General features: G+C 41.2%; 2 protein-coding genes across 2 annotated transcripts; one reads left to right on the forward strand and one right to left on the reverse strand.

Moving 5' to 3' along the window:
* Nucleotides 1-1,203: 1,203 nt before the first annotated feature.
* On the reverse strand, nucleotides 1,204-3,921 carry LOC134750055 (phosphoglycerate mutase 2-like). Its single transcript, XM_063685144.1, has 5 exons — nucleotides 3,775-3,921; nucleotides 3,474-3,706; nucleotides 2,993-3,175; nucleotides 2,487-2,559; nucleotides 1,204-1,422 (listed from the first exon to the last, which is right to left on the reverse strand). Exons 1-5 carry the CDS (start codon nucleotides 3,875-3,877, stop codon nucleotides 1,256-1,258), a joined length of 759 nt encoding a protein of 252 aa, XP_063541214.1. The 5' UTR covers nucleotides 3,878-3,921; the 3' UTR covers nucleotides 1,204-1,255.
* A 4,633-nt stretch (nucleotides 3,922-8,554) lies between these two features.
* Nucleotides 8,555-15,320, forward strand: LOC134750401 (farnesol dehydrogenase-like). Its single transcript, XM_063685570.1, has 6 exons — nucleotides 8,555-8,700; nucleotides 9,479-9,647; nucleotides 11,583-11,724; nucleotides 12,874-13,003; nucleotides 14,202-14,345; nucleotides 15,276-15,320. The coding sequence occupies exons 1-6, from the start codon at nucleotides 8,572-8,574 to the stop codon at nucleotides 15,318-15,320; spliced, it is 759 nt and encodes a 252-aa protein (XP_063541640.1). The 5' UTR covers nucleotides 8,555-8,571.
* The last annotated feature ends 2,739 nt before the right edge of the window (nucleotides 15,321-18,059 follow it).

Here is an 18,059-nt window from a genome sequence, read left to right on the forward strand (position 1 = left end):
CTATTACAAATCCAAAGAAAAATTCATTAATGCGGAAGTACGACTAGAACATTTTGTTAATGTTCACAAAATTCCCAAAGATTTCAGATTCGACCAAAAGCCTAAAAACAAAAAAGCTAAAGCCAAAACTAAAAGTAAACCGAAAGAAGAAAGCTCTATGGATGTTGATAAAGTTACAGAACAAAAACAAATCATGTTTGCTAATAGAAAACATAAAGCTTTTCCTAAATGTACAGGAAAAAGGTTTACTACATAAAAAGAAAATACTACCGCAGATGTAAACATGGATGAAGTTAAAAGACAGTTTACCAACTTACTGAAACAAACTTTACATCATAACAGTTTATTAATTTACTTTTACAAATCGCAAATAAAGGTTGCATATATAGGTATTTATTTACGTATTATCCTCAGATCTTATATTTAAAAAAGAAATTTGACAGTGCAATGGCATACTGTCTTCTAGAATAAAAACGTCTAATCTATGACCGGCGAATATTAATAAAAAGTTAATGTTTAAAGCATTGCTTTAATTTTGTCGAATAATGCCTTACACCAATACGTCATTTTACATCAACTTTAATAGGTAGATAATTAAATAAAACCGGCCAGGTGCGAGTCGGACTCGCGTTCCAAAATATCCGTACATTACACAATTTTTAACAATGTATTTTTATATGAAACGTGAGTGAAATGTCTAATAAATCCGTAGGGGTCGGATCAAAAACTAAGTAATTAAGTCCGACTCACGCTTGACTGCACATTTCTAATAGATTATCCAAGAACTATTTTGTGAAATTTTGAAAAAAAAATTGACCCAGTTGTTTCGGAGATAAAGGGGCGAAATGGTCATTTATTGCCTATTTTCTTAAATAACTTCTAAACTATTTATTTTAAAATTACAAAACAAATATAGGTATATTTGTGATTCTCACAACGAGCTCTTTCATTTGATATGTAACACGATATAGTTTTAAAAACTTTGTTTTTTAATATTCTCATTTACACCCAAAATACAGACAGACAGACGCACGAGTTATCCTATAAGGGTTCAGTTTTTTCCTTTTGAGGTACGGAACCCTAAACATTAAATATTTATTCACTTTACTTTCGACTTATTTTATATGTGCGAGAAAAACCATTCAAAAGTTAATACACTTTACTGTATGTGATTTCATTTGGAATTATACATTAAACAAATTAAATCACGAATATAACTCAATACACCTTATACAGAAGGAATAAAGTCTAATCTCTACTTAGCCTTGCCCTGGGCGGCGACGGCGGCCATGGCCTTCTTGACCGTCTCCTCGTCACCGAGGAACTGCATGGAGTCCGTTGGCTTCATATCCTCGTCCAACTCGTACACGAACGGGATGCCCGTGGGCAGGTTGAGTTTCATAATGGCGGCGTCGCTAATGCCTGGATTTAAATATAAAAATCAAATTATACAATAATTTTTGATATAAAACTTCTGGGGTTTTTATAAGGAACCTTTTTTCATATTTTTGCTCATATCCCGAATATCTGTACGAATAGCATTATAATTACTTCGGACAAAAGTTTTAACATAAAATTTCCTACAAATTTGATTATGTTTCTACGATCAATATTTTAGGAGCTACAGGCTGTTAAAATGAACAAAGAGATAAAAAATAGACGATTTAAGAAAACGTAGTTTTTTTGTAATTGTTCATCATAAAGCAAATTTTTAGTTGAGAATAAGCAAAGATATAACTCCGTAATAGATGGATACAGTCTAAGGAAAAAACGTGCCTCGAAAATCAAGAAAATTTGATTCTCGTTCAGAGGGCGCTACTAGTTTTGGCCTACAGTCGTATAGATGGCGTTGACGGTTTCGTTAGTCATTTAACAATTTTAACGCATATCAGTGAAAGAACATGGGTCAAAATCATAAAAATAATTAATGCAAATAAAAAAATCATTTATCTATATTTAAATACATTCTATCGTATTTTTATAAATCTTTATTTTTAGTTTTAAAGTGTGTCGACAGATGGCAGTGAATTTACTGGGGTTACAAAATTTACTATGACAGTACCGCTCTAGTATAAGTTACTCTATGGAATAAGCAAGCTTAGCGACCAGCTGATAAAACAAAGCATGCTGATGAGGCATTTTTGAAAAGTTTGTATTAATAAAGTTTGCATCGGGAGCAAAAAAAATTTTTAAATAGTTCAAAATCTTCTAAGAGGGTTGAGGGTCAATTTTTTTTAGTAGGGGCTTGAAACTTCGTAGTTAGTGACAGACTCGTGCGTTTTATAATTAGCCGTCCCTACTGAATTACTGATATCTTTTGCTGCATAATGTTCTATGCTCATGTAGAATATATAGCCACCAACATACAAATCCACGCGTAAGAAGTCGCGGGGAACAGCTAGTATTTTATAACTGCACACATTTGTACCTACATTGTTGACATTACCTACTAAAATTAAGGTTTCAAGTTTTTAATATAAACTCACCATCTAAATGCTTGACAATGCCTCGAAGACTGTTTTCGTGAGCGACAATGATAACTTTCTTGCCTTCTTTGATCTGCAAAAAATAATAAATGAAAAATTATTCATCCAAATAGGTAAATTTAACAATTTTACAATATTCGCACTTGCAATTGTAGTCGCCGCGGTTGCAAAGTGAGTATATAGACCGCGAGCCAGGAACAGATGTCCACGACCAATCGCCTCCCGGGCGATAACTCGTATAGTGGTTAATAACGGCTATGTATGATGAACCCTCGTGGACATCAGCTGCCGCTCCGTTAGTGGGTTGAGGAATGGCAGCCACCGAAACACGTAAAAAAATTGTCATCGCCTCCCGTTTGACACTTTGAGCGTTATTTCGGCGCGCGCGGTGCACTTTCGTGGTAACTAGTGAAAATTTATATTCTCAGTTGTTGTCATTGGTAACAACTTGGTGGTAACTAGTGGGGAAAACCCATAAATATTTATTAATAAACAATTTAAAATACCTGTGGGATGATAACATCATTCCAGTACGGCAGTGTGCGCTCCATAGTGAGCTTGAGGCTCTCGAACTGCCCAGGTTTTTGGTCACCAGCGTAGCAGGGGTTGTTCACGATGGTGTCGTAGTAGGGGTGGTCCTTCTTCATGGGGGGAGGGGGCACGTCGAAGCTGCGGCGCCAGATTTGGACCTGGATTATAAAAAACCGGCCAAGTGCGAGTCGGACTCGCGCACGAAGGGTTCCGTACCATTACGCAAAAAACGGCATAAAAATCACGTTTGTTGTATGGGAGCCCCACTTAAATATTTATTTTATTCTGTTTTTAGTAAGTGTTTGTTGTTATAGCGGCAACAGAAATACACCATCTGTGAAAATTTCAACTGTCTAGCTATCACGGTTCATGAGATACAGCCTGTTGACAGACGGACAGAGAGTAATAGGGTGCCGTTTTTAATACCCTTTGGGTACGTTACCCTAAAGGTCTAACCTGAGCCTCTCCATATTTAGCTGCGGTCTCGGCCTTGTTAAGGCCGGTGAGTCCACCGTAGTGCCTCTCATTGAGCCTCCAAGTCTTGCTAACTGGGAGGTCAGCCTGGTTGATTTCCTTCAGCACCGAGTTCAGAGTGATCTGGGCTCGCTTCAACACCGACGTGTGGGCGATGTCGAACGTGTAACCCTCGGCTTTCAACGCCTTGCCGGCGGCCACGGCCTCCTCGCGACCTGCGGCAATTATCTAATCAGACAACATCAAGACAAAATGAACATACTTTACAAGTCTTTAAACTTACCCTTATCACTCAAATCGGAGTCGAACCATCCGCAAAACAAACGCTTCTTATTCGACTCACTTTCGCCATGGCGAATCATAACAATTTTGTATTTTCCAGGCATAGTTTTCGAAGATTTCGTGACCGGTCAAACCCTCAATCTAATATCAGTCTGACCTCTCTTTGACCTTCCTTCGCAGTTTCATTAATGAAACCTTATTGGTTAAATTTTAAAAACCATAGACAAAGATTGTATTACAAAGATTCTACACGATGCAGCAGAACAAAACATATTTAGTAATGCATTACTTAAATACGCCTCTTGATAAAAAATTGGCCAAGCCCAGGTCACGACTCTGGTGATAAGTGGTTCGTACCATCGTACGAATCGTTATGACGGGTGAAATTTTAGGCATTTGCCTTGCTAGAAATAGCCGCCCGCAAATCAAAACTTGCAAAGACAAATGCAATATGTACTAGTCATTGGTCAAAATAAAGGTGCAAAACACAATGAAATGAAAGGTCTTATTATAGGCCTCTGGGCTATAGGTAATAATGTAGAAGTTATAAAGCTTCTACCTTAGATATACGGTGGTTACAACAAAATAAAAACGTATTACTGAAAATTATTTCAAACAGGTTTAATAAAAACATAGAGTAACTTATACTAGAGCGGTACTGTCATAGTAAATTTTGTAACCCCAGTAAATTCACTGCCATCTGTCGACACACTTTAAAACTAAAAATGAAGATTTATAAAAATACGATAGAATGTATTTAAATATAGATAAACGATTTTTTTTATTTGCATTAATTCTTTTTATGATTTTGACCCATGTTCTTTCACTGATATGCGTTAAAATTGTTAAATAACAAACATAACCGTCAACGCCATCTATACGACTGTAGGCCAAAACTAGTAGCGCCCTCTGAACGAGAATCAAATTTTCTTGATTTTTGAGGCACGTTTTTTCCTTAGACTGTATCCATCTATTACGGAGTTATATCTATCTTTGATAAAAATAAGCTAATGTACGTTACAAAACAATGCAATGTATATATTAGGATTATTCTGTAAATAGTTTTTTTTTTATATTCAAATTAAACGATACCAATATTACTAATACACTGACATCTCCATTCTGGACACTTATGAATTCCCACTTGTCTGCCGTTCATTTCTATAATACAAGGTAGGTCGGTTTAGGTAAATTTGTTATCCTGTGATGCTTGGGGCCAAAGAGTAAAGTAAGTATATGCTTGGGGCTTTGTAGACTCCATTACATAGTTGCCAGATTCTTCATCCTCATCCCACCTCCAACCCATTGATAAAAAAATTGTTCGCACAGCACAAGCCAAGCACTAGCACACGCACAGACTCGGATTAAGGCCTCTGTAACTCCCTAAACATATTATTATGTGTATAGACTGACCACCCTAACTTGACGGTAGAACTTGGCATAAAAACTTAGCGTGAAGACTAAGATGACCAGACACCGTGACACATCCTTCTGACCGCGCTAACCGTCGCACTTCCGCATTTGCACCATCAGTTTGTCAATAGTACGAACCGGAAACGCCTGATGAAATTCAATGGCAATTGTAATAGTGTAGCTATTGATATTATATTGTGCTGTGGTCACTAAAAGGCCCCCCAAGGGACCTAGTCAAGATGAAAATATAATGAAAATCGTTGATAAAACGCCAATGGAAATCTGTAATTTTCAGAGCCCGGAAATTTCGTAGCATCTTTGAGCTGTCATAGGGACTTCTCGTTTATCGACTTACGATTATACATTATGTATATCGATAAATACAGAATATAATATGTAAAATATGATTACAAGTAGAAGTAAACAACATGCAGTCTTATCACGAATGAGCGATCTCTTCGAGATAACCTTTGGATATCAATTTTTAGGAAATTTGTTATCCTAAAAGTTGGTAATCCAAAGGTTATCTCGATGAATTCCATACTCACGGTTAAAACACAACTTTGCACCCTTGTAGAACTAATAACTATTTTCACCACACCAGCTAAGGGTTAAACAATAAGTAATACGATTCTGTACCTACCTAAATACGTTATGGCTAATATGCGTAGTTTAACATCTAATTGTCCACCCTGATAACTATTTGGTTACCTATTTACAATATTTTGCGCTAATTACTTATATTATTAGTGACGGTCACCTGTAAGAAAGTGCGCATAAATACCTGACACAATTATTTGTAGAGCCAAAAGAGAACATCATTATACTTGTGCGATTCGTTTTGCGAGATAATTTTGCGGGTTTTTACTTTTTATATTTTCACACGATACGTATAGGTATTTTCATTAATATAATAATAATAATAATAATAAGCCCGCAGGGCAGCTTGTGGCGAGCTGTTGGGGAGTGACGACCCCACGGACCCGAGTGCTCCAGAGAGTCGGTCAGGGTCTCCGTCTCCGGCGTGTCTTCGTCGGTCGGAGTGGACCCCAAGGGGACCCGCAGGACTCTCAGCTCTGGCTTGCCTTCATTGGCCGTCCAGAGGGGAGTCGTAAGAGCTATATGCTCCAGGGGTGGAAGTGAAAGATGCATAAGACGCGAGTTGGCACAGTGGCTGCTAACAGCCACTGGGTAGAAAGCGGCGCACACCTCTCGACACCCCTGAGCCGCTCACACCGGTGTTGCTCCTGGTCGTCTTCACGACGGCAGTTTCAGGGGCCCATCTAGTCAGCGGCAAGTCACCACCTGCCTCGATAACGTGTATTAACATTGTTATGGCAGGTGTCCGGAGTTCTTTACAATAGCCCAGTCTCATTGTCCACCCAAACTTCAATCCATAGACCAGTATACTGTTCACTTTTTCTGCAATAGTCCCAATGCCTGCTGCGACCGGTTCATGGGTGTCTATTGTTGCGCCTGTGAACGGGTTCCAGCAGGCGTTCTACATGACATTAAAGCTCTCCAAGGGGCCTCTACGTGTTGGATCTATATCCCCACGCAAGCCTATCAAAAGACCGGGATTTATAGACCCGTGATATCCAAGGAGATACAAATAATAATAATAATAATAAGCCCGCAGGGCAGCTTGTGGCGAGCTGTTGGGGAGTGACGACCCCACGGACCCGAGTGCTCCAGAGAGTCGGTCAGGGTCTCCGTCTCCGGCGTGTCTTCGTCGGTCGGAGTGGACCCCAAGGGGACCCGCAGGACTCTCAGCTCTGGCTTGCCTTCATTGGCCGTCCAGAGGGGAGTCGTAAGAGCTATATGCTCCAGGGGTGGAAGTGAAAGATGCATAAGACGCGAGTTGGCACAGTGGCTGTTAACAGTCACTGGGTAGAAAGCGGCGCACACCTCTCGACACCCCTGAGCCGCTCACACCGGTGTTGCTCCTGGTCGTCTTCACGACGGCAGTTTCAGGGGCCCATCTAGTCAGCGGCAAGTCACCACCTGCCGCGATAACGTGTATTAACATTGTTATGGCAGGTGTCCGGAGTTCTTTACAATAGCCCAGTCTCATTGCCCACCCAAACTTCAATCCATAGACCGGTATACTGTTCACTTTTTCTGCAATAGTCCCAATGCCTGCTGCGACCGGTTCATGGGTGTCTATTGTTGCGCCTGTGAACGGGTTCCAGCAGGCGTTCTACATGACATTAAAGCTCTCCAAGGGGCCTCTACGTGTTGGATCTATATCCCCACGCAAGCCTATCAAAAGACCGGGATTTATAGGCCCGTGATATCCAAGGAGATACAAATAATAATAATAATAAAATGCTTTATTGTGCACACTACATGAAAAAAAGATACAGACATTGAGAAAAGATATAAATTGGTAGGTAACAACGGGCGGACTTATCGCTAAACAGCGATCTCTTCCAGCCAACCTTCAGATAGAGAGATGGCGAACGAAACGGTAGTTATCGGGTGGTGCAAAATAAAGAAAACAATAAAAATATAATATAATACATATACTACACATATATAGTTAAATTAGACTACATGTATTATTGTATACCAATATATATATATATAAACACATAGTATACATATATATATAAATGACAAAGGAAGCCATAATAACGACAAATAAATTAAAGGACAACAGGATCATAATGAGATAGACAAGTAATGATCTTTTAATAGGTTTTTAAAAATGGGGAGTGATTTAGCACGTCTAATATTAATGGGCAGATTATTCCATATATTATTCCATTAATATAATAAATAGTATTTGTCACATTTAGTTGAATGTCTAATTAAAATCTGTGTCATTAAGGAATTCGTCCATACTATCATAGAATTTTTGTGTCAGTAAGTTTTGTATAATTTATTGTAGGACTTGTACCATGGAGCGATGGGTGGGACAGACCGCGGTAGTGACGGGTGCTGGGTCTGGCATCGGTGCTGCCACTGCTGCTACTTTGGCCGAGGCGGGTCTGCGGGTAGTCGCTGTCGACATAGCCCCAGAGGACGCTATCACCGATGTGAGTTCATAAATGAACTTTACTGGACTTATGGTGGGTTACACCGCGGTAGTGACGGGTGCTGGGTCTGGCATCGGTGCTGCCACTGCTGCTACTTTGGCCGAGGCGGGTCTACGGGTAGTCGCTGTCGACATAGCCCCAGAGAACGCTATCACCGATGTGAGTCTTCACTGATGAACTGGTAGTATGGTGGGTTACACCGCGGTAGTGACGGGTGCTGGGTCTGGCATCGGTGCTCTGCCACTGCTGCTACTTTGGCCGAGGCGAGTCTGAGGGTAGTCGCTGTCGACATAGCCCTAGAGAACGCTATCACCGATGTGAGTCTTCACTGATGAACTGGTAGTATGGTGGGTTACACCGCGGTAGTGACGGGTGCTGGGTCTGGCATCGGTGCTGCCACTGCTGCTACTTTGGCCGAGGCGGATCTACGGGTAGTCGCTGTCGACATAGCCCTAGAGAACGCTATCACCGATGTGAGTCTTCACTGATGAACTGGTAGTATGGTGGGTTACACCGCGGTAGTGACGGGTGCTGGATCTGGCATCGGTGCTCTGCCACTGCTGCTACTTTGGCCGAGCCGGGTCTACGGGTAGTCGCTGTCGACATAGCCCCAGAGAACGCTATCACCGATGTGAGTCTTCACTGATGAACTAGTAGTATGGTGGGTTACACTGCGGTAGTGACGGGTGCTGACTGACTCACTGAAACTTGTAAAATTGTAAACTGTAGCTTTAATCGGACGATGGTTAGATTTTTTTAAAATGTTTATGCCTATTAAGGTCAATGTGGAGAAGACCGGCATATAAAATTTATTGCAGGGAGGACTCGAACTCTCTCTCGAAAGAGAACTCACGTACGTCGCTCAGACACAGTCATCAAGGAAGAGATTCACTTCTGTTCCATCGACCTTCTGTAAGTGAAGTATGTGTACAAACGCAAGATTTAAAAACGACGAACGAGCTTGTAAACGGCCTTACCCACATTGATCTTAATACAGCTTTAACAGTCAGACCCCATATGGAGTACTGCTGTCACCTTTGGGCAGGAGCACCTGGATGCCAGCTTGGCCCTGGCATCCAGTATGGGGTTCTTCAAAAAAGGAGTATACAGGTTTTTAAAGGGTCGCAATGCGCGTGTAATATCTCCGGTGTTGCAGGCGTCCATAGGCTACGGTAACTGCTTACCAGCATACGGCCCGTATGCTTGATTGCCACCGACGTGGTATAAAAGAAACTGTATTTTTTGTAACAGCACCTGAGTTCGCTGTTGAAGCCCGAATTCCTGAAGAGCGTGATCCCGAAGCAGGTGGATGTGGCGGACCACAAGCGCCTCGAAGAACTGTTTTGCTGGATTGACAAGTTCGGGGGCGTGAGCGTCCTCGTCAGCTGTGCTGGGGTCATGTTCCCTGGCCAGGTCACTGGTGAGTGCCCAAACAAGTATAGGATTACTTGGGCTATTTTTATTTTTGATACAGTCAACTTCCATGTTATTTGATTTTTTTAAACAGAATATACAAGAAAATAAAACTTTATTAACCTATAGATAACAAATGTACAATTCTTGCAATTTTAGTGCATATATTTCATGAAATAAAAAAAAATCCTCCGTTTAAAAAACTAGCAACTACCAATGTCAGAAACTATCAACATTAAATTAGAATGGGCGATTTACGGTTGAACTTCAAAATGACGAAGTAGTCTCGAAAATATTTTTGCGTTTTTTTGCTCATGAATGCTCTTTACCTAAAGCACAGAATAAGTAATAGTATTATCAATTATCATACAGAACGGCCACGCACCGCCCCGCCCCGATTCGAATTACCTCGTCCCGTGACAGCAGATTGACGGCCGATTGCCGGCTGTTACTGTTTTTAAGCAACTTACTCACACAATGACGCATGCCGCCAGGGACCGGCCCGCTATCCCTTATCGGGGTTTTATAAGGGTATTGCATAAGGCTTAACTCACCATACCCTTTGCCAGACGAAACCCTTTGTTTTGGTTTTAAAAACCCTTATATAAAGCTACCACATTTGAGTAATCAGTAGCCCAAAAACCCTTACAAAACCCTTATCATCCGCTCACCAACACCTTGCATATTGCTTATAAGGGTTAGCCTTATAAAGGGCTTCCTTGTTCATAAAGCACACATTACTTCGAATCCGAGCGATCGTCGGCGGCGACGGCGGCGTTCTTTGACTAGACACGTATTTTCTTTCCTTTTCATACACTACCGTAGATATATACTAATCCTGTCTCTTTCACGCAAAGGGAAACCTTTATAAAAAGCGCTTAAAGATAAGGGTAACCCTTATTAAGAGCTAGCCTTATTTTTGGTTAGCTTTTCGGTAAGGGTTAGTCAAAGGTAAGGGTATGAATGGGCTTGCAGTTCAATAGGGAAAGTCTTTCAATGTGTTAGCCGTGTTTAAGTGTCGCCCATTGAAAGGGTGATGCCGCGTGTACAGACGTGCCGTTCACACATAGAAACGCAAGTGATTTTTAGGGTTCCGTAGCCAAATGGCAAAAAACGGAACCCTTATAGATTCGTCATGTCTGTCTGTCTGTCTGTCTGTCCGTCCGTATGTCACAGCCACTTTTTTCCGAAACTATAAGAACTATACTGTTGAACCATGATACTGTTAAGTAGATGTATTTTATGAACCGCATTAAGATTTTCAAACATAAATAGAAAAAAAACAATAAATTTTGGGGGTTCCCCATACTTAGAACTGCAACTCAAAAAAAATTTTTTCATCGAACCCATACGTGTGGGGTATCTATGGATAGGTCTTCAAAAATGATATTGAGGTTTCTAATATCATTTTTTTCTAAACTGAATAGTTTGCGCGAGAGATTCTTCCAACGTGGTAAAATATATTGTTCATTACCATGCAAACTTCCACCGAAAATTGGTTTGAACGAGATCTAGTAAGTAGTTTTTTTTTAAACGTCATAAATCGTAAACCGCATTTTACCTTTCACTCACGTTTCACATAAAAAATACATTGTTTAAATTGTGTAATGTACGGAACCCTCGGTGCGCGAGTCCGACTCGCACTTGGCCGGTTTTTTTAATGATATTAATAGCTTATTATGAACCATTAATCTTGGAACACGTTTCACCATTCTTTAGTCCCCGTCCCGACCCGGCAATCCATCGTGGCTATTTGTAAAGTCACTATATACTATTTGTATAGTCACTAAGTCACTATATATCACTTATTTACTAAAAGCATCTACCGAACAACGCCCTGTTCTACGAGCTCAATACGACCTAGGCGAAATTATCATAAATTTGATGGAAGCCATTTTTTTAAAGAAAGAAGAAATTAGAATGAATGTGTTTTTTTGTTCAGACGTGGGTAAAGACGTCATGAGCGTGGAGAAACTAAGCCGAACGCTAGACGTGAACACCAAAGGGGTGATCCTGTGCTCTAAGTTCGCCGTCGCCTCCATGCAGAAGCGAGGCATAGACGGCCACATCGTCAACATTAACAGGTAACAATTACTGAGAAACAGACGAACGCTGGACGTGAACAACAAAGGGGTGATCCTGTGCTCTAAGTTCGCCATAGCCTCCATGCAGAAGCGAGGCATAGACGGCCACATCGTCAACATTAACAGGTAACAATTACTGAGAAACAGACGAACGCTGGACGTGAACAACAAAGGGGTGATCCTGTGCTGTAGGGCCTCTAAGTTAGCCGTCGCCTCCATGAAGTAGCGAGGCATAGACGGCCACATCGTGAACATTAACAGGTAACAATTAGTGAGAAACTAAGCCGAATGCTGGACGTGAACACCAACGGGGTGATCCTGTGCTCTAAGGCTTCTAAGTTAGCTGTCGCCTCCAACAAGTAGCGAGGCGTAGACGGCCACATCGTCAACATTAACAGGTAACAATTACACAAGTACCTACCTACTAAACTTAAACTTATCTACGTCTGTTATAACTATAATAATTTCACTTTAAGCAATTTCTACCAAAAAGGCAAATTTTTAAAATACCTACTTTACCTACGAAAAACTTTCCTATGTAAAAACCCTATGTAAGTGCGAGTCGGACTCGCCCACCGAGGGTTCCGTACAAATTTAATTTTTAGTATTTGTTGTTAGCGGCAACAGAAATACATACATCATCTGTGAAAATTTCAACTGTCTAGCTATCACGGTTCATGAGACGCTCACAGCCTTGACAGACAGACAGACAGACAGACAGTAGAGTCTTAGTAATAGGGTCCCGCTTTTACCCTTTGGGTAGGAAACCTTAAAAAACAGCAAATCACCGGGGTTATTTTATTTCAGCAGCTTACTTGCGTTGGAATACCGTTAACCCACATGCTTCTTTTAAATGTTGTTGTTAAAACCTGTGCCATCTGCAAACGGCTCGATCACTTCAGAAAAAAGTTTCAGAGCAATCTAGCTAGTGGTTTTAAAATGAGAGCGTAACTACGTTTGTATTGAGAACCGAGCTTGCTGCCGACTATTAAAGGGGCCCACTGATTATCAGTCCGCCGGACGATATCGGCCTGTCAGTTGTTCAGAACTGTAAAATTTATGTTCTAGACAGGCCGATATCGTCCGGCGGACTGATAGTCAGTGGGCCCCATTAATTATCAACTCAATGAATGATTCCCATATTTTCAGCCTAGCTGGCCACTACGTGCCTTTCAACTCGCATATGAACGTGTACTCGGCCTCTAAACACGCCATTACCGCTTTCAATGGCCTTTTGAGCCACGAGCTAGCAGACTTCAATAGCAAGATCAAGCTTACGGTAGGTATCATACTTATATCTAAAGAAAGGACGTTGAATTTTGTACATTGACCCGCCTGTTCCTATCTCTATAGCAAGCGCGTAACGCAGTGTCTTACGTAAGCAGAGTGGCCTACCGCGTGCGCCCGTGAGGGACAGAAACAGAACATACGCAGTGCGACAATATGATTGGTCGAGTAGATTGATAGCCCACTATAACCCATACAAATTTACGGTAGGGAATTAAAAATAAGTGAAACTGTAACAAGGACAAACAATAATACCGCTTTCTCTGCTACTCCAACTGAAACATACATAAAACTATCCCGTTCTGACAGTTACCCCCATTGCTCATCTAATCCAGTTCCCAAGGCGTTCGCGACGAGTTTTTTTTATACCACGTCGGTGGCAATCAAGCATACGGCCCGCCTAATGGTAAGCAGTTACCGTAGCCTATGGACGCCTGCAACACCAGAGATATTAATACATGCGCGTTGCCGACCCTTTAAAAACCTGTATACTCCTTTTTTAGAGAACCCCATACTGTAGCCCCTCGGGAAAAAACTCGACAGGGAGCTCATTCCACAGCCGAAGCGTCCGCGGGAGGAAATTCCTCTTAAACCGCACAGTACGCGACCATTTAGGTTCTAGGGTAAAGGGTAGCCGTTGGTACTATGTACTATGTATCATTTTAACATCATGTTTGACACGGTAAACAATAAACTTATTCTTATTCTTAGGGTGTGAGGATGAACACCCTGCCGACGGTGAGCGGTGCGGTGATAGAAAGCGACCGTTGGCATCATGTCAAACAGTTCTTCAGAGCATAGCCAATTGTACAAGGACACTTTTGACAATTTTCACGATTTCGGGGTTGGTCCCATAGTAAAAGTTGCTCAGTATATAATCCCAAAACCTCCCTGGCAACGGGAATGCACTTATTTTTTAGGAACCGTGTATATAATATTTATATTAGTTATGTAAGCCTGACCTGTAATTTATTTTATCAGTAAAATATGAGTGTAAGTATGAGTATGAGTATTCTTTACTTGATAAATGTTACCGCTTGGAGTAAAAGTAACATATATATATACCACTCAAATGATGGTCTCTATGTCAGTCAAAATGCCGCCCGATCACCTCCAATTTTCTAGAGTACAATTTGCAATCTTTAAAAGGCTGGGCGTCTGACCATACTCTACGCATTGACATGTTTCAGAGCATCTCACCGGGCAACACGATGACCGACCTCGCAAGCAAATCGCTCGAGTATGTTAGTAAGGAATCTAATGAAGTGGCGCTTCAACCCAGCGATGTCGCCGGCGCCGTGATATATGCGCTATCTACCCCGCCTAACGTTAATGTACGGGACTATACTACATATATACATAATATACCCAATTATTCATGAAACTTGGGCCGCTTCCCCACTTGGCGGCGCGGTATCGGTGCGTGGAGATGGCGCAGAGTCGCGGGCGCGCCAATCAGGAAGAAATACTGCGTACTGCACCGATACCGCGCCGCCAAGTGGGGAAGCGGCCTTAAACCTTTGTTAAATTTTGTCTCTTTTTAACAAACACAATGGTTAAAATAACAGAGGGACAAACGATTACCAACGGTTAGTTAGAGTAGAATAACGCCAATATAACAGACTTACTGCTGATATGTCTCTCAAGCATGTAGTTGCTATGGAACAATCTAAGGAAGTGGCGCTACAGCAAATATGTCCTAAGATGCAGCATTTATTCATTCGTATTTTCAAAAAGGTAAACTTTTCCTAAGAAACTTTAGAAAACTACATAGGTTTTAATAACAAAACTTCCGTGAGACACAGACATATTAAATATATTAATAACGGGTCACTCACGTATTTTAAGTCGAAAAACGCTCGACATGTTTCACTCCGTACTGAGGAGTGTCATCAGGAGCTTGCGTTGACGGTGACGGACCATCGCAGACTGCGGGCCGCAGCCCCCCGCGCCCGATGACTCGGCGCGGGCGCCGGTGGCGGCAGGGGGGGCGAGAAACTGCCTTTGTTTACTGCATTATTGTCAAATGATGGGTTCCACACAAAACTCACTACGTCATTCGCTAATGTTTCGTCCACACTGTCCACCGACGTAGTACCCAAAACAGTTTTCCAGCTCGAAAGCACTGACCAACCACAATCACGGTTAACGACTAATTCCGATAGCCTCCCGTACTTTCGACTTAAAATAAGTGAGTGACCCGTTATTAATATACCTATTTAATAAACTACATAGGTATTCCTAAACTTTATCCTTTCTTGCAGATCAACGAACTTACCATCACCTCAGTAGGAGAGAAGAGACTATAAAAGACATCTCATGTAAGTGAATATAGCTAGTATAAAGTGAATATAGCTAGTGAATATACATAATATAACTATTGAGTGAACTCTAATGCCCACTAATAATGGCTGGTAACCACAGCTCAACGAAGTAGAATAACTATTCCGTCGCCGCTACAGCTACCAAAACTAACCAGGTGGGTATGGCCTCAGTGGAGAGCGTGCAGGGTGGGGTCGAGTTGTAGTCTGTATCTCCTCAAATGATTTTTACGCCTAAAGGGTAATCTGTTAAACAAAAGCCATTGTTTCTTTTCTGCGAGCGGTCGGCCATTGTGTGCCATTGTGTCTGAGCGCGTGCTACGGCGCGTGCCACTGTCAACCCAAAAAAAGAAACAATGGCTTTTGTTTAACCTTCCAAGTGGCATACGTCAGTTTTGAGTTGAAGGAATTTCGAATTTATTTTAATTAATAAAATTCCAAATTTAAATAACGTTAATTGTCCGCGAGGCGGTTCCTCCCACTTCAAGGGTTAACACATTAAGGTCTTAGACGTAAAAATCATTTGAGAAGATTCATATTATACCAAGTGATTTGAGCAGCGTGCATTGAGACCGCTTACAATGTTTGCATTTTTATCATGGACGCCCCGCCCCGCTTAAACGTTTACTCAGTTCTCACACTAATTAAACACAATATTCTGGCACGTAATATATTAAACGAATATGGCACTTATGGCTATTGAGTTATGGCGTTGGAAGAGCTCGATGAGCCGAGGGCGATGACGCTGGTGCCGAACTGCAGGATGGCGCGGAGGATGTCCATCTTCAGGGTCCAGATGGGGGAGGAACCGCTGCTGAAAGACTGTTGCGGCTGCTGCGTCTGCCTCTGTGGGGTGAAATATATTTGAAGGTTAGGAGGGGAAGGATAATATAGTTAATTATCACATCACCTATTTGGAAGAGGGCTTTTTGTTTCGTGGAAAGTACCTACAATTTTCATACAAATTTTTAGGACATTTTTTTTTATCATCAGGATTGAGTATACTAGTGATTCTGAGTTGAAAGAACCCACAAACACCAGGATCTGTGAGAATCAGGTTTTCAATATTTATTTTAGAAAACGCCCATTTATGTTAGGGGTTAGAGGCAACATTTGAATTCTAACTTGCGGTTCTGGAGATATTGGCTCAACCGCTATACTATTACTGAGCTACCGAAGTTTATCCGATTACGGCAAATATTTCGCCCTTTCCTAAGAGTAGCTACTAGAATATCTTTACATTCTTTAATAGTAGCTTGCCGGGGACTCTTAAAGTGTATTGATCGCTTTATTATGCAGTGAACTAACGTGGAAGTGTGCAGCTAATAAAGAATTACGACCGTATTCGAACAATGCTTCTAAGAGATAATCGGTACGATAACGATCTGTCAGTGTCAAAAGTAACATTTCCTCAACCAAAAACGTCACTTTTGACACTGACAGATTGGTATCTTACCGCAGTGATCTTTATAATAATTGTTCCAATTGAGCCGTTAGTCTTAAAGGGCTCTCTTCTCTAGATCAACTACCGATCAACGTTATGCTCTAATAACTATTATGCTCTAACTAAGAGCACACTTTTGACATTGGCGAAATCATGCAAAATTTGATGAGCCATTTTTTTTTGGTGTTATTTAATCGATCTGCAAAATATTTCTATTTTGATGCACAAAAAAATATATCGTGCTGGCTAATCCTGAGTCAGAACAAGCAAAATTACTTTATAAGACGTATAAATCGTGTATTAACTATGTGTAGCAATTTATCTCATACCTAATGCTACTGTACTTTCGCGAACGTATGGAGCGACATAACCGCTCAGCGACTAAAATTTATGAATAAAAAAAAATATATATATACATATTTGGTCAGCCAAAATGTGAATTTTATCAGCAACTTAAGGTTAGCAAGTATTTAAAAATCAGTTCGCAATTAATGTCATAATAAGCTTCTCTAAATTGATTTGGTTGCAAACTAATTATTTGATCGGCAGTAAGCGATCCACCGTTAAGCAGTCAGTGGGTAAGCGGATTATTTCATTTTGGATTACAATTTAACTGATCCGCAAAAATTGGTTAGCTGTAAATTCAGCTGATCAACAAAGGGGGTAAATTTGCGGATCAGCTGATTTTTAGGATTTCCGTACCCAAAGGGTGAAAACGGGACCCTGTTACTAAGACTTTGCTGTCCGTCCGTCTGCCCGTCTAGTCACCAGGCTGTTTCTCATGAACCGTGATAGCTAGACAGTTGAAATTTTCACATATGATGAATTTCTGTTGCCGCTATAATAACAAACACTAAAAACGTAATAAAATTTACGTGGGGCACCCATACAACAAACGTGATTTTTTTGCCATTTTTGCGTAATGGTACGGCACCCTCCGTGCGCGAGTACGACTCACACTTGGCCGGTTTTTTAAACAAAGAAAATATTGGCCATCAACTTATAACTTCCTTTCATTTTGTTCTTGGGTGATTCCGCTCCGCCTGCAACTGCCGATTTTTCAAATCAAACGCAACCCATCTTAATATATCAGATTACCATTTCTTTAAAGGGGCCCACTGACTATCAGTCCGCCGGACGATATCGGCCTGTCAGTTAGAACAAAAATTTGACAGTTCCGAACAACTGACAGGCCGACATCGTCCGGCGGACTGATAGTCAGTGGGCCCCTTAATATGCATACGTCTCAATTAAACTGCCAACCAATTTTTAAATCTTGCTGA

Source organism: Cydia strobilella, chromosome 19, assembly GCF_947568885.1.
Source record: "Cydia strobilella chromosome 19, ilCydStro3.1, whole genome shotgun sequence".
Classification (NCBI taxonomy): Eukaryota; Metazoa; Arthropoda; class Insecta; order Lepidoptera; family Tortricidae; genus Cydia; species Cydia strobilella.

Bases quoted from the DNA above. Each gene is read 5' to 3' on its own strand.
- LOC134750055 (XM_063685144.1), bottom strand. From the start codon at position 3,877: ATGCCTGGAAAATACAAAATTGTTATGATTCGCCATGGCGAAAGTGAG. The intron at 3,707-3,774 runs GTAAGTTTAAAG...TAATTGCCGCAG, and splicing joins CTCCGATTTGAGTGATAAGG to GTCGCGAGGAGGCCGTGGCC. The intron at 2,560-2,992 runs GTATTTTAAATT...TATTTTTTGCAG, and splicing joins ATGATGTTATCATCCCACAG to ATCAAAGAAGGCAAGAAAGT.
- LOC134750401 (XM_063685570.1), top strand. From the start codon at position 8,572: ATGGTGGGTTACACCGCGGTAGTGACGGGTGCTGGGTCTGGCATCGGT. The intron at 11,725-12,873 runs GTAACAATTACT...CCATATTTTCAG, and splicing joins CACATCGTCAACATTAACAG to CCTAGCTGGCCACTACGTGC. The intron at 14,346-15,275 runs GTACGGGACTAT...CCTTTCTTGCAG, and splicing joins CTACCCCGCCTAACGTTAAT to ATCAACGAACTTACCATCAC.